The following is a 23,393-nucleotide window of genomic DNA, read 5'->3' on the forward strand; positions in this document are numbered from 1 at the left end:
TTTTGGGGTTTTTAGTGTGTTGTGGATGGAAGCAAGATGAAGGGCACAGGGTGTCATCCTGGGCTTCTTCTTCATGCTTCTTCTTCTTCTTCTTCATGGGTTTGGGTGGCATTTTGGTAATTGGGCAGAAAAGTCCCCATTGGGATCAGTTATTGGGTTAAAAGGGAAAATAATCTAAATGTCAGTTCTTAATTGGGCAGTTTAGTCTTAAAGGACCTTATAACAAGAGATTGTTGGCCTTATAACAAGAGATTTTGTGCCTTCTAATGAAAAGCTGCTGAACTCACAGTAGTGAGACTGTTTCAGTGATAAGAAATAATAAACACCTGAGTCTGAACACAGACTCACAGAATGATGAGGTTGGAAGAGACCTCTAAGATCATCCAGTCCAGCCTATGCCCTCACACCTCAACCAGACCATAGCACCAAGTGCCATGGCCAGTCTTTTTTTAAACACATCCAGAGATGGTGATTCTACCCCCCCTCTGGGAAGAGCATTCCAGTACTTTATTATTCTTTTAGTGAAAAATTTCTTCCTAATATCCAACCTATACCTTCCCTGATGTAGCTTGAGGCTGTGTCCTCTGGTTCTGTCAGTGACCGACCCTACCTGTCCACAACCTCCCTTCAGGAAGGTGTGGAGAGCAATAAGGGCACCTCTGAGCCTCCTCTTCTCCAGGCTGAACAGCCCCAGTTCCTCAAACGTTCCTCACAGGGTTTGTGTTCCAAGCCCCTCACCAGCCTCGTGTTTGAGCATCTCAACGTCCTTCCCAAACTGAGGGGCCAGAACTGGACACAGCACGCAAGGTGTGACCTCACCAGTGCCAGGTACAGGGGCAGAATTATCTCCCTGCTCCTGCTGGCCACACAATTCTGGACAATTCTTCAGGGGCAGAATGACCTCCCTGCTCCTGCTGGCCACACCATTCTTCATGGACAGAATGACCTCCCTGCTCCTGCTGGCCACACCATTCCGGCCAATTCTTCAGGGACAGAATGACCTCCCTGCTCCTGCTGGCCGCACCACTCCTGATCCAGGCCAGGAGCCATTGGCCTTCTTGGCCACCAGGGCACGTTTCTGGCTCAAATTCAACCGGCTCTGGACCAGCACCCCCATGTCCCTTTCTGCCTGAACACCATCCCCAGCTTGTAACCTTGTAGGGGATTTTTTGTGGCCAAAATGTACAATTCTCACTTAGACTGGTTAAACTCCATGCTGTTGCACTCTGGCCATCCATCCAACCCATCCGAGTCCCTCTGCAGAGCCCTTCTCCCTTCCAACAGATCAACAGATCTTCCCAGCTTAGAATTGCCGTCTCAAATGCCTTCAATCCTCACAGACAAACCGACAGCTGGTACCCCCACGGGGGGGGCAGTGCCGTGGGCATCGGGACGAGGTTCTGGACCCCTCTTGTGGCCGGAGGGCTTTGCCCGGCACCTACCGGTGACTCCGGCGTTGTTGACCAGCACGTCCAGGCGCGGCTCCTCCCGCAGCACGGCGGCGGCGAAGGCTCGCACCGAGGCCAGCGAGCCGGTGTCCAGCAGCCTCAGCAGCACCGCCGGGTTCCCGGTGGCCGCCCGGATCTCCTGCACGGCCGCCTGGCCCCGCTCCCGGCTGCGGCACGCCAGGATGGTGCGGGCATTGCGGCGTGCCAGCTCCATGGCCACGCACTTGCCAATGCCTGCGGGACACGGAGGGGGTGTGGGCAGATCCCTGCCAGGCCTTTCTGGTCCTTTGGGGTCGGTGCCCCCGGGTTTGGGCAGCCCCTGCCACGGTCAGAACCTCCCAGCAGGAAATGGTGGGCGCTGGGGTGGGGATGGAGCCCAGCACGTGTGGGGTCACTCTGTCCCTGGGTGTGTGTGGACATCCCAATCCCAGCCCGGAGGTCCTGACATCTCCAGCAGTGGAACACAGGTGGGAGCAGTGACCCCACCCCTGGTGTGACATGGTGGCCATGGTGGCCTTGTCCGTCAGCCATTAACAGTCCCGAGTTAAGGAAGGTGAGCAGAGGGCACCAGGAGCACACTGTGGGCGCCCAGGATGGCCACCAGCTTCTTCTGCAGCCATTTGCACTCCCAAAGCAGGGACTGGTGTCCTGGGCTGGCCAAGGGACACCCATGTCCCCTGCAGGTCACCCCTCAGCCATCGCGCCACCTCCCCCATGCGTGTCCCCGCCCGCCCTCCCTGCTCACCGCTGTTGGCTCCGGTGACAATCACGGTCTTGCCCGTCAGGTCCGCGGGACACTTGCGGGGGTCCCAGGAGCTCCTGCGAGCGGCCCGGAGCAGCAGGGCCAGCAGCAGGAGCGGCAGGAGCCACCACGGGGGGCTCAGAGCCCCCAGCAGCTCCATGGCCGGGCGCGGGGTGGCGCTGGGGACAGAGGTCACAGCGGGACCTTTGCCCGGCCGGTGGCACGGCACGGCACGGCACGGCACGGCACGGCACGGCACGGGTCCCTCTGCTCCGTGAGCTGCTGGGAGCCGAGGAGGGACAGCAGAGTGGCTGGAGCAGGCAGGAAGGTGAGGCACGCGTCCCCTGTGCCACCCCACTGTCCCCAGTGCCACCCTGTCAGGAAATGACACATCATTTATTGCTCTTAATAACCCGTCGGTGCTGTAAGAACACGTGGGCTTTTTTGTTTTTTCCTCCACCAAGAGTTTCTGCCGCGTTCCTACGGTGTTGAGTAACGCGGGAGGAAAAACGGGATCACAAACAGGATGGGTGATTTGGGGGTTTCCTCTTTTGTAGGGCCGCCAGATTGGACCCTCGATGAGCGCTGAATTAAGTGATGAAAGCACTCTGACGCTAATTAGGAACTGAAAGCCACGCCCACTCCGTCATCTTCTGCTAACTGAGGAACCGAAATCCGCTCCTGAGGTCTCACCTGGTGCCGAACAGGAACTGAAAACCACGCCTGATATCGCACCTCATGCTAATGAGCTGAAACCACGCCCACTCATCTGCTAATGAGGGTCACTATGAATGCAGCTCGGGGGACAGGTAAAGCTCCCTGTGTCACATCGCTGTCCTCGGTGCCACCTCAGTGTCCCCAGGGCTGCTCGCCCGCGCCACTCCGGACTCTGCAGCCCCGGGGCGGCTGCAGGAGGGCGATGTCCCCTGAAGTCCCCTTCGGGCAGCGCGGGGACACTGCAGGGCTGGAGCAGGTCCCTGTGGGATGGCCCAGCGGGCGGGGACAGCCCCAGCGAGGGACCCCGAGCTGCGCCCGGAGCTGCCGGGAAGGCGGAGGAGGCTCCGGGCACGTTCTTCCCGCCCTGTCCCCGTTCCCCAGGACGGGATCTCCGGGGGCAAAGCCACACGCGTCACCGTCACATCGCCCTCATTCCTCATTCGGGGACAAAGGGGCTGCGGGGACCCGCCGGGTGCGGGTGCGAGCGCTGGTGGCACCGTGGAGTCCGCAAAACTCATTTTAGTGTTTTAGTTTTTTTATTTATTTACTTCTGAGTAAAAGATCCTCGATCTCCGGGAGGGTCCCCCGAGGCCACGGCCTGTTCCAGCCACTGCACCGGCGACAGTCGGGGCGACAGAGATCCCCCCCAGAGCGGGGCCGGGCGACGGGAGACGCAGCCCCGGGAGCTGCTCCGTTTCCAGCGGGCTGTCCTGCCACTCCTCCGCCTCTCCGTACTCCGAGAGCCGGCACTCCGGGTAGGGCAGGATGGGCTTCAGGTCCTTCTCCGCCCTCCTCAGCGCCTCATCCCCCTGCTCGTCGTCGCCGTGCCCCGCCAGGGCGGGCCCGCGGCGCTCGCAGTGTCCCCAGCGCACGGTGACACCGGGGGCCAGGCGGACCGAGGCCAGCCAGGGGTCGCAGAGCTGCGGCTCGGCCCTGGCGGCCCTGGCGGTTCCCGGGATCACCTGCACGAGGGATCCCGGTAGAGGCAACCGGCTCCGCGATGTTCCCAAGCGCGGCCGCTCGGCCTCGGTGCTCACGTCCAGCACCTTCACCTCGGGCAGCACCCAGCGGGTGGCGCCGCGCCGGGCACCGAGCCGGGGCACGCCGGGGCTGCGGGAGGGTCTGCGCGGATGGATGGACGGCGCGCTGGAGCGGGAGGATGATGATGGTGGCGGTGCCTCTTGCTCGCGGGGCTCCGGTGCTGCCGGCGCTGCGGGTTCCGGGGGTGCGACCGGCGGCGGAACCGGGGGCGGGGGCGCGTCCGGCGGGGCCGCCCGGGGCTGCGGGGGCCGGGGGGGTTGGCGGCGCCTGCCGGGGGCTCGGGAGGGTGGGCGGCTCCTCTCGTGGGACCGGATGAGGCAGCGGCCCCGCTCGCGGGGCTGGGGAGCGCTGGGCGGCTTCGGGCGGGGCGGCGGTCGCGGCCCGGGAGGCTGAGCGGGAGGAACGGCGGCGGCGGCGGGCAAAGGGACCCGGTGTGGGTGCGGGCATTGGGGTCCTTCCCCCGTGGGTGACACCACGGAGCCGCTGGGACTCAGCCCGAGGGGTGTCGGGGAGGGGGGATCGGGGCACGTCTCACCTGGCCCGGGGACAGAGGGACAGCCACGGCGGGAGCGGCGGCGGTGTCGCGGCCCAGGGGACCTTTGGCTGTCACCGGGCGAGCCCCGGACGGGACGGGACCGCGGGCCCGAGGGAAATGCACGGCGGGAGCAACACCGGGAACCCCGCCGGGACCCACGGACGGACTTTGAGCCTCGTCTGCCTCGGAGAGCTCCTCGGACGAGAGCTGGACAGAGGGGACAGGGTGCGGTGACACCGCCATCCCACGGCCCGGACGGGCTCCGGGGGCTCGGGGAACCTCTCACCTCTTCCGAGGGCGGAGAGGCCTCGGCGACGGCGACAACGCGCGGGGTCCACGAGTCCCAGATACCGGCTGGGGGCTCCTCATCCTCCTTCCAGACCCCGTCCCGCTCGGGCTCCGGGTCCCCGTCGGGCTCCGGGACTTCTTCATCCCGCACCAGGAAGCGCCACTCGGCGACAAACAGGATGGCATCCCGCGCCCGCGCCACCGCGAATGGCACCCGCTGGGGACACAGCGCTGAGACCCCGCCCGCACCCCCCAGCCCCCCAAAAGCTCCCCAAATTATGGGGGGGGGGGAGTCTCTCACCTGCCGAGCCACGGCCGCCAGCGCGACCTCGGTCAGGACCCGCTCCAGGAGCTCGTCCAGGATGGGCTCCACGTCCAGCGGCTCCAGCGGCTCCGGGGACGGGCTGGGCTGGATGGAGGCGCGGCCGGAGCTCCGGGGCGGCCGCGGCTGCGCTCGGGCCTTGTCCTGCTTCGATCTGGGGCCGGCGCCGCGGGATTTCCCCTTCTGCGGCGGGACAGAGGCACCCCCAGCTCCTGCTGCCCCCCGGGAGCGGCCCGGTGCGCCCAGTATGGACCAGTACAGCGCCACACAGCCCAGTATGGACCAGTACAGCACCATACAGCTCGGTGTGTCCCAGTATGGACCAGTACGGCGCCACACAGCCCAGTATGGACCAGTACAGCGCCACACAGCCCAGTGTGTCCCAGTATGGACCAGTACAGCGCCACACAGCCCAGTATGGACCAGTACAGTGCCATACAGCCCAGTATGGACCAGTACAGTGCCATGCAGCCCAGTGTGTCCCAGTATGGACCAGTGCAGCACCACACAGCCCAGTATGGACCAGTACAGCGCCACACAGCCCAGTGTATCCCAGTATGGACCAGTACAGTGCCACACAGCCCAGTATGGACCAGTACATCACCACACAGCCCAGTATGGACCAGTACAGCACCATACAGCCCAGTGTGTCCCAGTATGGACCAGTACAGCGCCACACAGCCCAGTACGGACCAGTACAGCACCGCACAGCCCAGTGTGTCCCAGTATGGACCAGTACAGCGCCATACAGCCCAGTGTGTCCCAGTATGGACCAGTACAGTGCCATGCAGCCCAGTATGGACCAGTACAGTGCCATGCAGCCCAGTGTGTCCCAGTATGGACCAGTGCAGCACCACACAGCCCAGTATGGACCAGTACGGCGCCACACAGCCCAGTGTATCCCAGTATGGACCAGTACAGCGCCACACAGCCCAGTATGGACCAGTACAGCACCATACAGCTCGGTGTGTCCCAGTATGGACCAGTACGGCGCCACACAGCCCAGTATGGACCAGTACAGCGCCACACAGCCCAGTGTGTCCCAGTATGGACCAGTACAGCGCCACACAGCCCAGTATGGACCAGTACAGTGCCATGCAGCCCAGTATGGACCAGTACAGTGCCATGCAGCCCAGTGTGTCCCAGTATGGACCAGTGCAGCACCACACAGCCCAGTATGGACCAGTACAGCGCCACACAGCCCAGTGTATCCCAGTATGGACCAGTACAGTGCCACACAGCCCAGTATGGACCAGTACATCACCACACAGCCCAGTATGGACCAGTACAGCACCATACAGCCCAGTGTGTCCCAGTATGGACCAGTACAGCGCCACACAGCCCAGTACGGACCAGTACAGCACCGCACAGCCCAGTGTGTCCCAGTATGGACCAGTACAGCGCCATGCAGCCCAGTGTGTCCCAGTATGGACCAGTACAGTGCCATGCAGCCCAGTATGGACCAGTACAGCGCCACACAGCCCAGTATGGACCAGTATGGACCAGTACAGTGCCACACAGCCCAGTATGGACCAGTACAGTGCCATGCAGCCCAGTATGGACCAGTACAGCACCACACAGCCCAGTGTGTCCCAGTATGGACCAGTACAGTGCCACACAGCCCAGTGCACCCAGTATGGACCAGTACCAGTACACCACCACACAGCCCAGCGTGGCCCCTCAGCTCATCCCAGTACATCCCAGTACAGCTCAATACCTCCCAGCCCACCTCAACTGCCTTCCCAGTACATCCCAGTGCATCCCAGTGCATACCATTATAGCCCAGTACCTCCCAGCCCACCTCAGCATGGCTCCCCAGTCCATCCCAGTACATCCCAGTATATCCCAGTACATCCCAGCCCACGTCAGCATGGGCCCCCAACTCATCCCAGTACATCCCATTACATCCCAGTATAGCCCAGCCCACCCCAGCATGGATCCCCAGTACATCCCAGTACATCCCAGTGCATCTCAGTGCATCCCAGTATAGCCCAGTACCTCCCAGCCCACCTCAGCATGGCTCCCCAGTACAGTCCAGTGCATCCCAGTACATCCCAGTACATCCCAGTACATGCCAGTATATCCCAGTGCATCCCAGTGCATCCCAGTATAGCCCAGTACCTCCCAGCCTACCTCAGCATGGCTCCCCAGCTCATCCCAGTACACCCCAGTACATCCCAGTACATCCCAGTATACCCCAACTCCCCACATCCCCCAGTCCCTCCCAGTTCCCCCAGTCCCTCCCAGTTCCCCCTGTCCCTCCCAGTCCCCCCAGTCCCTCCCAGTCCCTCCCAGTCCCTCCCAGTCCCACCTCGGCCATCTCCGCCCCTTTGGCGTCTCGGGCTCCACGGCAACGTGACGTAATCACTGTGCGCCGGCTGCCTTTACGTCATCACGCCGCGACGCGTCTCCATGGCGGCGGCAAGCACCGGGTGAGCGGGGGGGGCGGGGAGGGGAAACCGGGGGGAACCGGGGGCACTGAGGGGCACCGAGGGCACTGAGGGGGCACCGGGGGCACTGAGGGGAACGGGGGAACTGGGGGCACTGAGGGGGAACCGGGGGAACTGAGGGGAACCGGGGACACGGGGAACCGGGGGCACTGAGGGAGAACGGGCCTCGGGGAGGGCGGGGGCTCCGTGAGGTGGGGCTGGGCTGGGGTCCCTGGCACAGGAGCTCGGGCCGGGGGATGTGGGGGGCGCTGGGAGGGGAGAGGGGCAGATCTGCCCCCAGACCCCGGGATCTGCCCCCCGACCCCGGGATCTGCCCCCCGACCCCTGGAGCTCCACAGACCCCTTTGGAGCTGCCCCCCACTCTCCTGGATCTGCCCCAGCCCCACCTGGATCTGCCCCCTCCCTTCCCTGGATCTGCCCCCGCTCCTCTGGATCTGCCCCTCATTCCCCTGGATCTGCCCCCAGCCCCACCTGGATCTGCCCCCCACTCTCCTGGATCTGTGCCCCCTTCCCTGGATCTGTCCCCCCTTCCCTGGATCTGCCCCCCGACCCCTGGACATGTCCCCCCCCCCTTCCCTGGATCTGCCCCAAACCCCCTGGCTGTGCCCCCCGGCCCTGGCACCCCCCTGGCTGTGCCCCCCCGGTGCCCCGGTGCCCTGGCTGTGCCCCGGTGCCCTGGCAGCCCGCTTTGCCCGCAGGCCGTACCGGCGGCAGCGCAGCCTGGCGCTGCGTTGCAGCAGCTCGGCCCTGTACAACAACCTGGCCGTGCTGTGCCCGCCCCGCGGCGCCGCCGCCGCCTTCGGGGCCGTGCACGGCTCCAGCCTCAGCCTGCTGCCCGGCGAGGGCCCGGCCCGGCAGCTGCAGGCGAGGGGAGGGGGCTCTGCCCTCAGCACCCCCCTGCTGACCCAGGTGAGGCACGGGCACAGCCCGGGCTGGGGGTGGCACCCGGCCCTGGCACCGCCCTGGCACTGGGGAGGGGTCGTGTCACAGCATTGGGGGGTCGTGTCACAGCCCTGGCACCTCCCTGGCACCTCCATGGGATTGGGGAGGGGTCGTGTCATGGCCCTGGCACCTCTCTGGCACTGAGAGGGGGGATCATGTCACAGCCCTGGCACTGGGGAGGGGTCGTGTCACAGCCCTGGCACTGAGGAGGGGTCGTGTCATGGCCCTGGCACCTCCATGGGATTGGGGAGGGGTCGTGTCACAGCATTGGGGGGTCGTGTCACAGCCCTGGCACTGAGAGGGGGCAGGGTCGTGTCATGGCCCTGGCACCTCCCTGGCTGTGCCCCCCAACCCTGGCACCTCCCTGGCACTGGGGAGGGGTCGTGTCACTGGCCCTGGCACTGAGAGGGGAGGGGTCGTGTCATGGCCCTGGCACCTCCTTGGCATTGGAGGAGGGGTCGTGTCACAGCCCTGGAACAAGAGCCCCCACATTTTCTCCTGGAGCCCCCCAAGTCTCCTCCTGGAGCCCCCCAAATCTCCTCCTGGACACTGGGGGGCTCCAGGAGAAAATCTGGGGGCTCTTGTTCCAGCAGGAGGGGTTTGGGTGGCTTCAGGAGGAGACTGGGGGACTCCAGGAGGAGATTTAGGGGCTCCTGTTCCAGGAGATTTGGGGCTCCTGTTCAAGGAGGGGGGGTTTGGGGGCTCCAGGACAGATTGGGGGGCTCCAGGAGAAAATCTGGGGGCTCTTGTTCCAGTAGAAGGGGTTTGGGGAGCTCCAGGAAGGGTTTGGGAGCTCCAGGAGGGGTTTGGGGGGCTCCGGGATAAAAATTGGGGTCTCCTGTTCCAGGAGGAGATTTGGGGGCTCCTGTTCCAGGAGAAGGAGTTTAGGGGCCTCCACGAGGGGTTTGGGGACTCCTGTTCCAGGAGAAAATCTGAGGGCTCCAGGAGGGGTTTGGGGGCTCCAGGAGGGGTTTGGGAGCTCCAGGAGGGGTTTGGGGGCTCCTGTTCCAGCAGGAAGGGTTTGGGGGGCTCCAGGAGGGGTTTGGGGAGCTCCAGCAGGGGTTTGGGGAGCTCCAGGAGGAGATCTGGGGGTTCCTGATCCAGGGGTAGGAGTTTGGGGTTCTCCTGTGGGAGGGTTTGAGAGCTTTCAGGAGGGGATTTTGGGGGTTCTCCAGGGGAAGACCCCCAGGAGGGGACAGGGAGTCCCTCAGTGTCCCCAGGAGGGGACAGGGGGTCCCTCAGTGTCCCCAGGAGGGGACAGGGAGTCCCTCAGTGTCCCCAGGAGAGGACAGGGGGTCCCTCAGTGTCCCCAGGAGGGGACAGGGGGTCCCTCAGTGTCCCCAGGAGGGGACAGGGAGTCCCTCAGTGTCCCCTCTGTGTCCCCACAGGCCGCGTGGTGCGAGCTCCCCTCACGGGTGCTGCTGGTGCTCACGTCCCAGCGCGGGGTGCAGGTGAGGCTGGGGGGCCCTGGGGGGCCCTGGGGGGCACTGGGGGGCACTGGGGGTCCCCCTGTCCCCCCAGAGTGTCCCAGCCTGTCCCTCCACGGCAGATGTACGATGCTGATGGCTCCACCATGGTGTTCTGGCACGCCCTGGATGTCCCGGAGCTCCCGGCAGGTGAATCCCCCCGAGCCCCCCCAGCCCTGCCCAGGCCACCTCTGCCCCTGTCCCCAAGTGCCACCTGCACAGGGCTGGGAATCCCCCCAGGGATGGGCGCTCCAGCCCTGCCAGGGTGGGAATTCCAGCCCTTTCCAGGAAGGAATTTTGCCAATATCCAACCGAAACCTCCCCTGGCACAGCTTGGGGCTGCTCCCTCTCGTCGTGTCCCTGTTCCCTGGCTGTCCCCTCCTGTCAGGGAGTTGTGCAGAGCCACAAGGTCCCCATTTGTCCAACCCTTCTGTCAAATGTAAAACTTTCCTACAAATCCATTTCCCACAGCCCCTGATCCCCCTTTGCTCCAGGCTGAGCCCTTCCCCAATTCCTGTCCCAAACCTGTTCCCTTCCCCAATCCCTGTCCCAAACCTGTTCCCTTCCCCAATTCCTGTCCCACAGTGACACAAACCTGTTCCCCAATTCCTGTCCCAAACCTGTTCCCTTCCCCAATTCCTGTCCCACAGTGACACAAACCTGTTCCCTTCCCCAATTCCTGTCCCAGGGTGACACAAACCTGTTCCTTTCCCCAGTTCCTGTCCCAGACCTGTTCCCTTCCCCAATTCCTGTCCCACAGTGACACAAACCTGTTCCCTTCCCCAATTCCTGTCCCAAACCTGTTCCCTTCCCCAATCCCTGTCCCAGGGTGACACAAACCTGTTCCCTTCCCTAATCCCTGTCCCAAACCTGTTCCCTTCCCCAGTTCCTGTCCCAGGATGACACAAACCTGTTCCCTTCCCCAATCCCTGTCCCTCAGTGACACAAACCTGTTCCTTTCCCTTCCAGCACATTCCGTGTTTGCCCGAGGCATCGCCGCTGCCGGCGGCCGCTTCATCTGCGTGGGTGAGCCCAGGGCGTGGGCAGGGTGGTGGCCCTGGGCTGGCCCAGCCCCTGCTGACCCCCCTGACCCCACAGGGACATCCTTTGGGGCCGTGCTGGTGTTTGACATCCCCCCAAAAGGGACCAACGTGACGCTGAGCGAGGTCCTGGAGCAGCACCGGGATCCCATCACCGACATCGCGGCCGAGCAGGGCCAGGCCCCGGTATGTCCCTAAATCTCATCAGGGACACCTTCTGCTGTCCCAGGTGGCTCCAGCCTGGCCTTGGACACTTCCAGGGATCCAGGGGCAGCCACACTCTCACAGGGAAGGATTTCTTCTCCAAATCCCACCCAAATCTCCCCTTCTCCAGTGGGAAGCCATTCCCTGTGTCCTGTCATGCCATCCTTTGTCCCAAATTCCTCCCATCTCTCCTGCAACCTCCTTGAAGCTCCCAGGGCAGGTCGCTGCAGACTTCCCTGGCAGTTTCCTCCCACTCAGCACTTTCCCTGATGAGTCACTGAGCTTTCCTTGCTCTGGGATCCCCAAGGAATTCATCCCCCAGATGCCATTCCCGAGCTGCAGTGTCACCGTGGGGACACGGAGCTCTTGTGTCACCTCCCACTGCCACCCCGGGCTTTGCTCCCAGGGTTCCCAGGGCTGCACTGGGGCATTCCCAGGGCCGGGAGGAGCCGGGAATCCTCACCGAGGGAGGGAGGGAAGGAGGGAGGGGTGCCGGTGCCCTGATCCTTCCTCGAAATCCACCCTGGCGTGGCCGCGTGGGCAGGGCCGGACGAGTTCCAACGGGACCCGTCAGCGCTTCAGGAGCTGTCCCAGCTTGTCCTGGTGCCCCATCGCAGAGTGGGGACACTGCCCGGTGTCCCTGAGCCACCTCTCCCCCCAGGACGGGGCTGGGGACCTGGTGACAGCCGATGACTGCGGGACGCTGTGCCTGTGGAGCAGCGGGGAGGAGTTCACGCTGCTGGGGAAGATCCCGGGATCCGGGTGAGCCCCGGGCATGCCGCGGGGTGTTGGGCACGAGGCGGGGACACCCCTGCGGTGGTGACACGTGGCCCTGTGTCCAGCTGCACGTGCTCCTCGGTGGCGCTGTGGAACGGGATCGTGGCCGCGGGCTACGGGAACGGGCAGATCCGGCTCTGGGAGGCGGGCTCGGGGCGGATCCGCGCCCAGCTCAGCGCCCACGCCCGCTGGATCTACGCGCTCGACCTGGCACCGCTCACCGGCAAGGTACGAGGGGGACAGGGGGCACAGCTGGGGCACACCTGGGGTCACACCTGGGGTCACACTTGGTGTCACACCTGGAGTCACACCTGGGGTCACACTCAGCATCCCACGCTGGCATCCTGCCCGATATCCACCTGGCATTCCAACCTGATATCCCAACCTGACATCCCAACCTGGCATCCCACCTGGCATCCCAACCTGAAATCCCAGCTTGGAATTCCAGCCTGAAATCCCAACCTGAACTTGGCATCCCACCTTGAATTCCTACCTGAAATCCCAACCTGGCATCTCACCCCATATCCCACCTGGCCTTCCAACCTGAAATCCCACCTTGAATTCTATCCTGAAATCCCAACCTGGCATTCCAACCTGGCCTTCCAACCTGAAATCCCAACCTGAACCTGGCATCCCACCTTGAATTCCAACCTGAAATCCCAATCTGACATTCCAACCTGAAATCCCAACCTGGCATCCCACCTTGAATTCCATCCTGAAATCCCAACCTGGCATTCCAACCTGAAACCACACTTGGCATTCCAACCTGAAATCCTAACCTGGCATCCCACCCTGGCATTCCAGCCTGAAATCCCAACCTGGCATTCCAACCTGAAATTCCAACTTGAAATCTCAACCTGGCATCCCACATGGCATCCCATCCTGAAATCCCAGCCTGGCATCCCACCTGGCATTCCAACCTGGCCTTCCATCCTGAAATCCTAACCTGGCATTCCAACCTGAAATTTCAACCTGGCATTCCAACCTGAAATTCCAACCTGGCATCCCAGGTGGATTCCTGTCCCAGAGTGACAAGAATTCCATCCTGAAATCCCAATCTGGCATTCCTCCCCACATTCCACCTGGCATTCCAACCTGAAATCCCAGCCTGGCATCCCATTCCACATCCCAGTTGGCGTTCCCACCTGAAATCCCAACCTGAAATCCCAACCTGGCATCCCAGCTAGCATTCTAGCCTGGCATCTCACCCCACATCCCACCTGGCCTTCCAACCTGAAATCCCAGCCTGGCATCTCACCCACCTCACATCCCACCTGAAATCCCAACCTGGCATCTCACCCACCCACATCCCACCTGAAATCCCAACCTGGCATCTCACCCACCTCACATCCCACCTGAAATCCCAACCTGGCATCTCACCCACCCCACATCCCACCTGAAATCCCAACCTGGCATCTCACCCACCCCACATCTCACCTGACATTCCAACCTCAATCCCACCCCGATATCCCACCCCAGTGTCCCACCCTGCCAGTGGCGCTGCCACCTCCGTGGTGTCCCCACTGTCCCCCTGCTCCCCTGGCAGCTGCTCTCGGGTGCAGAGGATTCCTTTGTCCACGTCTGGAAGCTCAGCAGGGACCCGGACACCGATGACATCGAGGTGGGTCCGGGTTTGGGACAGGGACACGGGGACAGGGGACAGGGATGTGGCCCTTGGAGCTGTGGCAGTCCTGGAATTGGGGCTGGAATTGGATCTGGCCGCCGCAGGTGCAGCACTGCCACGCCGAGTGTGTGACAGACACTCAGGTGTGTGGCGCCCGCTTCTGACCCCGCCGGGGACACCTTCGCTGTCACCGGCTACGACCTGAGCGAGATCCTCTGCTACGGCCCCGCCTGAGCCGGGGCTGCTGCCGGGAGAACGGGAACGCCGGGAATGCCGGGACAATCCACCGGGAACGCCGGGACGCTCCTCCGTGGGTGAGGGCTGAGCACGGACCCCCCCCTGCAGCTCCGGCCGGGATCCCCCCTCCCCAAAACCCTCCCGAGGGCCGGGAGCGGCTCCAGCAGCCCCGAGGGGATCCTCCCGTGGCTCGCACCGGCTCCGGGATCCTCCCGTGGCCTCCCGCCCTTCCCGGAGGGTGGCGTGGCTGGGAACGGAGCCGGCTCGGACGGGAGGATCCCGGGAAACCTGTGCTACCTGCTGCTCCTGCCCCGAGAGCCCAGCCCGGCGTCCCAGCGTGCAGCATCTGCCGGGCACCGCTCCTGGGGAGGGGAAAAAACGGGCGAGGGAGGCCAGGGGGACACGGGGGACCTGGGGCATCCTGCATCCCACCCCCCCAGGATCCCAAATCCCCGTGGGACGCTGCAGTCCCATGGCCGCTGGCCAGATGTTTGAGGCCCCAGCTGTGCTCCGGGGCTGGAAACAGCAGCAGCAGCTGCAGCAGGACCCCAGGGACGTCCCCAGGTCCCCTGCAGCCCCCCCCCGACTGTCCCTGACCCCCCCACGGGAGCTGAGGTGACCCCAGGCTCTGCTCCCAGGGAGGGAGGAATGGGGGGGGGGCTCAGCCTGGGACAGGCCCTGAGGTGGGGGGAACCCCCCCAACCCCCACCCCACCCCTCCTGCCGTGCCGGGGATCTCCCCCACCCATAAATGACCCCCCCACCCTGAAGGTCCCACTCGTGCCCCCCCAATGTGTGGGTCAGGTCCCCCCAGTTCTGTTCCCCCCCCCAATAAATACACCCCAGTGAAGCCCCCCCGTGTCACCCCTTCCTGAAGGGGGGGGCTGGCGTGTTGGGGGGGCCCAGCAGGGTTTGGGGGGGCCCAGCAGGGTTTGGGGGGGCGCGGGTTTGGGGGGCTCAGCAGGGTTTGAGGGGGCCCAGCAGGGTTTGGGGGGGCACAGCAGGGTTTGGGGGGCTCAGCAGGGTTTGAGGGGGCCCAGCAGGGTTTGGGGGGGCACAGCAGGGTTTGGGGGACCCCAGCAGGTTTGGGGGGGCTCAGTAGGGTTTGGGGGACCCCAGCAGGTTTGGGGGGGCACAGCAGGGTTTGGGGGGCTCAGCAGAGTCCGGCTCTGTTACAAAAAGCTTTATTAAAGGTTAAAACAGCCGCTGCTGAGGTGGGGGGGCCCCGCTCCGGGCCGGGTGGGGCCCCGAGGCCAGGGGGGGGACCCCGCTGTGCTCCTGGGTTAAAAAAGTGTAAAAACGGTTGTGCAGTTCAGCCCGGGGGAGGGGACAATGCTCCCCCCCTTCACTCCGGGGTGGGGACACATCCCGGGGACAGCGACAATGCCACACCCCCGCGACAGGGACAATGATCCCCCCCCGGTCCAAGGCACAGAGATGAGCCGGGGGCTCTCGCAGCCACACAAGCACCCAGGGACCCCTCCCCGCGCCCACCCCGCCCTGCTCACAGCTTGGACCCCACCCCACCCCACGGTGGGTGAGGGGGGAGAAAATACAGCACCAGAGAGCCCTACGGGGGTGGGGACCCCCCAGGAAAGAAAGGGGGAGCGGCAGAGCCCCCGCTGCCCGCGCACCCCCAGCCCCAAATACTGCTCGGTCAGAGGTAGCACCAGCGATGGCCGCGGCCGGCGGGGGGGGCCCTGCCGTGGGGAGGGGGCTCAGCACGGCCCCCCCCACCTCACCGGGGAAAGGCACGGTGGGACCGGGGGGCTGCGACCCGGCAGAGCCTGTAAACAGCCGGGGAGGGGGGGTAAACAAGCCCTTGGAGACCCCCACCCCGGCCAAGCCCCCTGGTTCAGTGGTGGGGTGGGGGGGTCTCAGGGCTGAGAGCCACAGCCCGGGGGGGGGTCCTGGGCCACCCCCTATGTTCAGTGTGGGGTCCCTGGGGCTGAGGGTGGGAGTGCTGAACCCCTCAGCCCAGCACAGGGACCCCCAGCCCTTCATGGGAGCCCAGGGCCCAAGCCCCCCCCTCAACACAGGGACCCCCAGCCCAGCTGAGCCCCCCAGCCCTTTATAAACGCCCCAGGCCCAAACCCCTCACTCCACACAGGGACCCCCAGCCCAGCTGAGCCCCCCCCAAGTCAAGTGTGGGGGTCCCAGAGCCTGAGCCCCCAGCCTTGCACAGGGACCCCCAGCCCAGCCAAGCCCCCCAGCCCCGAGCCCCCCACTCAGCACAGGGACCCCCAGCCCAGCTGAGCCCCCTCACCCTGCACGGGGACCCCAGGGCCGAACCCCCCTGCTCATCCCAGGGGCTCCCAGCCCTCCCGAGCCCCCCAGCCCCACACGGGGGTCTCCTCCCCGAGCCCCCCCGCTCAGGACACGGGGGGTGAGGGTCTCCAGAAGCACCACTTGCTGCGGGGGTGCTGCTTGCGCTGCAGCTGCTCCTCGCGCTCCCGCTCCTTCTTGGAGCGCAGGTACAGATCCTCCTCCTTCAGGTACCACACCGGGGGCCAGCGGTGCCGCTCGAAGTGAGCCTGGTTCTCTGCGGGGACACCGCGGGGGCTCAGGGCACGGCTGGGGACCCCCTCCCCTCCCCGTGCCCCCCGCCCATACCTGGGGACATGAACTTCATCTCGCGGGGGAAGCGGCGGCACACGCGGTTGTAGTTGGTGCAGATGTAGTGCAGGCACCACGCCGCCAGCTGCCGGGCGTTGTGGAACTGGGGAGGGGATTTGGGGGTCACCCCATCACCTGGGAGTGTCTGTGCGCCCCCGCCCCCCCTCGGGGGTCTCCAGCCCCCCCATACCTGCGTCATCTCCAGGTAGATGATGACCTGCTCGTCGATCTCCACGCGCTGCATGAAGGCTCGGAGCAGCTCGTCCACGGCGTATTGCTCTGGGACAGGGGGGGGAAATGGGGGTTCGGGGGGGGTCACACACCGGGGACGGGCCCCCCCGTGCTTACATAAGGACAGCGAGTGACACACGGGGACGATCGATGATCGGTCGGTCCCCGCGGCGGCAGCGGGGTATTGGCAGGTGACGTCAGGGACCGCGGGGGTGCTGGGGGGGGATACCGGGGGATACCGGGGAGGGGGGGCTCACCGGTGAGCGCCTGCAGCCGCGGCAGGCACAGCCGGTCCGTGAGGATCAGCAGCTCCATGGCGTCCAGGTCGGGCGTGGGGGTGAAGACCCCGGTGTAGAGGAAGTCGAGGACGGCGCGGAGGCAGGCGCAGTTGGTGCCGGGCAGGGACACCTGCGGGGTCGGGGGGTTTGGGGGGAGCTCAGAGACACCCCCAAAGGGGGCTGGGGGAAAGGGGGACCCTCCTGGCAGTGCCCGAGCTGGCACAGCACCCCCAGCCCTGGAACAGCCCCCACAACCCAGCACAGTAGGAAGAAGTAGGACACACGTGTCCCTGGGCCAGGGGCTCTGAGCAGCCCCCTGACCCCAACCAAAGATGCCCACCCTGCCCCCCAGAGCCACAGGTCCCCTCTGGTCCCCACCTCGCTGGCGTAGCTCTCGCGGAAGCCCCCCCGGAACATGGCCCTCATCCAGTCACAGCCGGCGATGAGCAGCGGCTTGTGCGCCGGCACCGCGCCGTCATCCACGAGGAACACCACGTCTGGGGACAGGGGACAGCTCAGCGGGGGACACAGCCACCGCCCAGATATCCCTTGTCCCTCTCAGCACAGGGGCAGCCACCCCTGGGACACTGCAGACCAGGGACAGCCACTCACTGACCGCCACTGCCTTGGGGACAAGAATCCCTTAGACATCCTTTCCATGGGGACAGCCACCCCTCAGACACCACTGCCTTGGGGACAAGCACCTCTTGGACATCCCTTTCATGGGGACACCACTGCCCTGGGGACAAGAATCCCTTGGACATCCTTTCCATGGGGACACTACTGCCTTGGGGACAAGCACCCCTTGAACGTCCCTTTCCATGGGGACACCACTGCCTTGGGGACAAGAATCCCTTGGACACTCCTTCCATAGGGACACCACTGCCTTGGGGACAACCACCCCTTGGACACCGTTTCCATGGGGACAGCCACCCCTCAGACACCACTGCCTTGGGGACAACCACCCCTTGGACGTCCCTTTCATGGGGACACCACTGCCTTGGGGACAAGCACCCCTTGAACACCCCTTCCATGGGGACACTACTGCCTTGGGGACAAGAATCCCTTGGACACCCCGTCCATGGGGACAAGCACCCCTTGGCCACCACAGCCCAGAGCTGCCGCTCCAACCCCAGCAGCACCTCCATGACTGACTGGGACAGGACCCCAGACTCCAAAGGCCTCAGAGGTTGAGGGGGCTCAGGTTGACCATGTCCCTGTGACCACACTGGCACCACGAGAAGGTAACACCATCTGGAGGTGACAGTGGTGACCCACCCGTCCCCACAGGCCCCCACCCCACCCCCTATACCTGCAAAGACCCCCTTGGCTAGGCACTCCTTGACGCGGTTGGCGCGGCGCACGTGGAAGGCCTTGGTGATCTCCTGGTTCATGAAGCTCTCCTGGTTGAGCTCGTTGGCCACCATCATGCGCAGGTCGAACACCTCCAGCAGCTCTGCCACGGCCCCCACCTGCCTCAGGTCTCCGTGGGGCCTCTCCAGCTTGCCGGTGTACAGATACTCCAGCACGGCGCGCAGCGGCTCCGGCCGCACGCCCCGGTCCATGGCCACCACCGCCATCCGCCGCTCCCGCCCCGCCACTGGGTCGGCCACCGCCTCCCAGCGCAGGCTCAGGAAGCCGCGGCCCCACGACGACAGGTCACGGGTGTCCCCGTCCCCCTCGCCGGGCGGCTCCTCCAGCGTGAAGAGGTCGTAGAAGCGGGAGCAGGCGGTGGCCAGGTAGACGCGGTGGGCGAAGACGCGGTGGCCGCCCTGCAGCTGGAAGACGACGTCGGCGCAGAGCGGGGCCTGGAACAGCGCGGCCGGGCCGCCCCCCAGGCCCGGGGGGGCGTCAGGCACCTGGATGAGAGGCGGGGGCGGCTTGGGGGGCAGGAAGGGCGCCTGCAGCAGCGGGCGCTGCATCTTGCGCAGGTGGGACTTCCAGAACTGCAGGTGGCGGCGGGACACGAGCGCAGCGCGGATGGCGTTGTCGAACACGTCCTTGACCCCGAACTGGGCCACCACGCTGGTCTCGTAGTAGGGCACCCCCAGCTCCTGGGCCACCTCATGGCCCCGCTCCGGTGGCAGGATGTCCGAGGGCTTGATGGGCCTGGGGGGGCACGGACAGGGCGGGGGATGAGGAGCGTGTCCGGGGCAGCCCCTGCTCGTTCCAAGGATGCTGGGAGCTCTCATGGCCATGCCAGGGGCGCTGGGAGGGCGACCCCTCATTGTGGGGGTGCCAGGGGGGCCTCCCAAGCCAGGAGCACCGGGCAGGGCACAGGTTCCACCCCACAAGTGCTGTCAGAAGCCCCTGACCCACAGGGGGACCCCATCCAGCGGGGAGATGACACACCCTAACACGGTGCTGACAAAACTGGGGGTCCCCATAGCAGCACATGGAGGGGTCCCCACTTTAACGGGACTGGTGGTGACACACTGAGGTGTCCCTGTCCCCGCGGGGCCGGGGGGTGATGCTCTGGGGGCTCACTTGGCCAGCGGCCGGCGTGCGCGGTTGACGGCGTCCAGGTCGGCGTAGCGCAGGTCCAGCTGGCAGCCCACCAGCACGATGGGGGTGCGCGGGCAGAAGTGCTTGATCTCGGGGTACCACATGGTCTTCACGTGCCGCAGCGAGTTGGGGTTCGCCAGCGAGAAGCAGAGCACCACCACGTCCGACCTGCGGTGGCGAGCGGCAGCGCTGTCCCGGTGCCTCCCGACGCCGCTCGGCGTCCCCAAACACATCCCCAAACATGTCCCCAAAACATCCCCAAACACCCCCAAACACTCCCCAAACACGTCCCCAAACACTCCCCAAACATGTCCCCAAACACGTCCCCAAACACGCCCCCAAACACATCCCCAAACACATCCCCAAACATGTCCCCAAAACATCCCCAAACACTCCCCAAACATGTCCCCAAACACGTCCCCAAACACTCCCCAAACACATCCCCAAACATGCCCCCAAACACGTCCCCAAACACGTCCCCAAACACGTCCCCAAACACTCCCCAAACACTCCCCAAACACGTCCCCAAACACGTCCCCAAACACGTCCCCAAAACATCCCCAAACACGTCCCCAAACACGTCCCCAAACACGTCCCCAAACACGTCCCCAAACACGTCCCCAAACACTCCCCAAACACGCCCTGCCCCGGTGGCACCCGTGTCCCAGCCCCGCCCCGGGACACTGTCCCCAGTCTGGGACCCCCCCCAGGAGCCTCAGGACCCCCTGAGAGCCCCCCAGCCACGGGAGCCCCAGAGATCCCGGCAGCCTCACGATCCCCTGGGAGCTCCACGGCCTCTGGGAGCCCCGTGACAGCGACAGGGGACAGGAGGGACCCCACGGGACCTGGCTTCGCGTCACCACCGCCGGCCAAGCCACGGGTGGGCACTGTGGTGGTCCTGAGCCATAGGGGGGTCCCACGGGGGGTGCTTGGGTGGGTGCCAGCCCCCAGCACCGGGGACATTCCACGCCCGCTGTCCCCAATCCCGCCCCGCGCCCACCGTGGGGCGGCCGCTGCCATCCCAGGGAGTGCAAGGTGCCAGGGTACATGGGGAGCTGTGCCAGGGTACATGGGGGGCTGTGCCAGGACACACAGCGGGGTGCCAGCGCCCCCAAGTCCCCGGAGCAGCCGCGTGGCCCCGGGCCCGGGTTGTTTTTAGTCCGAGCCGGGACGCGACGTGACCGGGAGGCGCCGCTGGAGCCGGGCCCGTGTCCCAGACCAAGATAGCCGCCACCGCCCCCCCCCGGGGCCCCCGGGCAGCCCCGGGGCCACCGCGAGCCACGGGGACAGGGCCCCCCCAGCCCCCCCCAGCCCCGCCGTGCCGCGGGGAGATTAGCGGAGCCGCGGGGCTGGCGCGGGGCGGCGGCGATAAGAGAGCCCCGGACGTGCCAGCGGCCACGGGGACCGGCTGTTTACAACCGGGGGGACACGGGAGATCTGGGGGGGCCCCTCCTGCGGCCAGCCCAGCGCCCCCCGGAAGGATTCCCGCACCACAAGAGCCCCCCTGGAGCCGCCCCCCACCCACAGCTCCGGAGGGGCCCTGCTCGGGGCGGCGGGTTCGGGGGGTGCAGTGTTGGGGTCAGGGTGCCCCCAAAGGTGTGTCCCCAAAGGAGGGGGATGGGGTTTGGGGTGCCAGAGCTGCTCCCCGGGCGCTGGCATGAGCCCAAGGGGCTCCTTTGGCTCTGTGCATCCCGGGATGGGCAGGGCTGGCGCTCGGCGGCTGGGGGTGGGGGCTGGGCTGCCGGTGCCAGCAGCCGGGGTGCCGGGGGGGGTCTCGGCGTGCCGGTGCCGGTAGGGGGTGTGGTTCCGGCGGCGGGTCGCGGTCCCACCTGCCATAAGCGAAGCGCCGGTCTTTATGGTGGTCCCCAAAGGTGTCCCAGAGGCGCAGGGAGACGCTGACCTCGTCCACCACATCCCGGGAGCGCTCCAGCACCTGTCGGCACCGGGAACGGCACCGGGAACGGCACCATCACCGACCGCCCTGCCCGGAACCACCGGGACCACCCCGGTGTGCCCCCGCTGCCCCCTCCCGGTTCCTCCCTCGGTGTCCCTCGCGGTACCGGCTGCTCCCGGGTGCTCGGTACCCCCTGTTGTTCCCCCTCCGCCCCGGTGCCCCTCCGTGCCCGGCGATGCCCGGCGTCCCCGGTAACGCCCCTCCCGCCGTTCCCCCGCTCGCCCGGTGCCCGGCGGTGCCCGCGGCCCTCACTCACCTCCTGGCAGACGCGGTACTGGTCGATGGCCCACACGGTGGGCACGTGCGTGGCCAGCAGCCGGTACTGGCTCAGCGTGGCGTTGCAGGCGCGGGCGCAGATCAGCCGCGTCTTGCCCACGGCGTTGTCGCCAACCACGACGCACTTGATGGTCTCGACGTTGGGCCGCTCGTAATCCACGTCGGGGTCCATGGGGGCGCGGGGGGCCCCGGGCAGCGGAGCGGCCCCGCTCAGCGCCCCCCGCCCGGCCCCGGCCCGTTACCGACCCCCTCCCCGCCCGCCCCGCCCCACCCCGCCTAGCAGCCAATCAGCGCGCGCCGCCGCGGCACGCCCCGCCCCGCCCCGCCCCGCCCCGCCAATCCCGCGCGGCACCGCCCGCCTGGCCACGCCCCCCGCGGCCCCGCCCCGCGCGCGGACAAAGGAGCGCCGCCAGGGGGCGCCGCAACGCCACGTGACGGCTCAGCCCCCTCGGGGCCACGCCCACACCCGCGGGAGGCCACGCCCACTGGGCGGGGTCACACGGCACGCCCCAATGGGAGGCCACGCCCACATGGGCGGGGGGGCGGGGTCGCGATAGCAGCGACAGCAGCGACAGCGGTGACACCAGTGGCATCAGTGACAGCAGCGACAGCAGCGACAGCAGTGGCATCAGTGACACCGGTGACAGTAGCGGGACACACCAGTGAAACCGGGGACAGCAGTAACGCCAGTGGCACCAGCTAAACCAGTGACACCAGTCAAACCAGCACTACCGGTTACACCAGCCGAAGCGGTGACGTCACTGACAGCAGTGACAGCAGTGACAGCAGTGACAGCAGTGACAGCAATGACAGCAGTGACACTAGTGGTACCAGCAAAACCAGCAAAACCAGTAAAACCAGTGACACCAGTAAGAGTGACACCAGTAGAAAGTAACACCGGCGACACCAGCCACACCTGTGACACCAGTAATGCCAGTGCCACCAGCGCCACCAGTGCCACCAGTGACGGGGGTGACAGGGCTCGCCGCACTGGGCTGGGCGTGTCCCTGGGCCCAAGATCCCATTTTCCAGCATTTTTCTCCTCCCCGGGGATTTGGGATTTTCCAGCCGCGGTGCCCAAATAAGGGAACGGGGAGAGGCTCTGGGACAGGAGCCGTGTGGGGACGGGCCAGGCCAGACTCTGGGCTGGGAATGTCCCCAGGACCCCCCCGTCACCCCCTTCATGGTCGAGGGGGACCCAGTGACTCCCCCAGCCCCCAAAATCCCATTTCCTGGTGTAAAAAGGGAATGGGGGAGAGGCTCCAGGGCCGGGGGAAGGGACAGGGGGGACAGTCTGGGGACCCTGATGCTGGGGTGGGATCCTGGCACTGCAGCCACATTCCAGTGCTGGAACCGGGCACACGGCCCAGCATGGGCCCCTGGGACCTGCCCCACGTCCTGCTGTGACATCCGTGTCCTGCTCTGGGATCCTGGGACCTCCACTGGCATTCCAGAGTGGGGTCCTGGAACCTGCATCCATGTCCTGAAATGGGAATCTGGCACAGCACCCTCATCCCAGTACAGGATCCTCATCCCAGTATGGGACTCTCATCCTGGTACAGGATCCTCATCCCAGTACGGGACCTCATCCCAGTATGGGACCCTCTTACAGTGACCCTCATCCCAGTACAGGGACCCTCATCCCAGTATGGGACCCTCTTACAGTGACCCTCATCCCAGTACAGGGACCCTCATCCCGGT

General features: G+C 65.6%; 2 protein-coding genes across 2 annotated transcripts; one reads left to right on the plus strand and one right to left on the minus strand.

Moving 5' to 3' along the window:
• Nucleotides 1-7,494: 7,494 nt before the first annotated feature.
• Nucleotides 7,495-14,651, plus strand: WDR54 (WD repeat domain 54). Its single transcript, XM_030948482.1, is given in 11 exon segments — nucleotides 7,495-7,525; nucleotides 8,242-8,452; nucleotides 9,874-9,936; nucleotides 10,035-10,101; nucleotides 10,921-10,977; nucleotides 11,050-11,177; nucleotides 11,857-11,957; nucleotides 12,038-12,200; nucleotides 13,519-13,593; nucleotides 13,701-13,756; nucleotides 13,758-14,651. Coding segments are annotated over 11 exon segments (1,014 nt in total). The 5' UTR covers nucleotides 7,495-7,505; the 3' UTR covers nucleotides 13,831-14,651.
• A 1,431-nt stretch (nucleotides 14,652-16,082) lies between these two features.
• Nucleotides 16,083-21,935, minus strand: LOC115903770 (rho-related BTB domain-containing protein 2-like). The gene is made up of 9 exons (XM_030948469.1): nucleotides 21,673-21,935; nucleotides 21,292-21,395; nucleotides 19,445-19,630; nucleotides 18,270-19,066; nucleotides 17,336-17,454; nucleotides 16,937-17,087; nucleotides 16,639-16,727; nucleotides 16,446-16,551; nucleotides 16,083-16,374 (listed from the first exon to the last, which is right to left on the minus strand). The coding sequence occupies exons 1-9, from the start codon at nucleotides 21,862-21,864 to the stop codon at nucleotides 16,205-16,207; spliced, it is 1,914 nt and encodes a 637-aa protein (XP_030804329.1). The 5' UTR covers nucleotides 21,865-21,935; the 3' UTR covers nucleotides 16,083-16,204.
• Between the last annotated feature and the right edge of the window lie 1,458 nt (nucleotides 21,936-23,393).

The sequence above is a fragment of the Camarhynchus parvulus genome, chromosome 4, assembly GCF_901933205.1.
Source record: "Camarhynchus parvulus chromosome 4, STF_HiC, whole genome shotgun sequence".
Lineage (NCBI taxonomy): Eukaryota > Metazoa > Chordata > Aves > Passeriformes > Thraupidae > Camarhynchus > Camarhynchus parvulus.

What these genes read in the sequence shown, in the direction of transcription:
- LOC115903770 (XM_030948469.1), bottom strand. Translation starts at nt 21,864, where the DNA reads ATGGACCCCGACGTGGATTACGAGCGGCCCAACGTCGAGACCATCAAG. An exon ending in TCTACCTGGAGATGACGCAG is followed by an intron (nt 16,552 to 16,638) that starts GTATGGGGGGGC and finishes TCCCCTCCCCAG; the next exon opens with TTCCACAACGCCCGGCAGCT. An exon ending in GATGAAGTTCATGTCCCCAG is followed by an intron (nt 16,375 to 16,445) that starts GTATGGGCGGGG and finishes GTGTCCCCGCAG; the next exon opens with AGAACCAGGCTCACTTCGAG.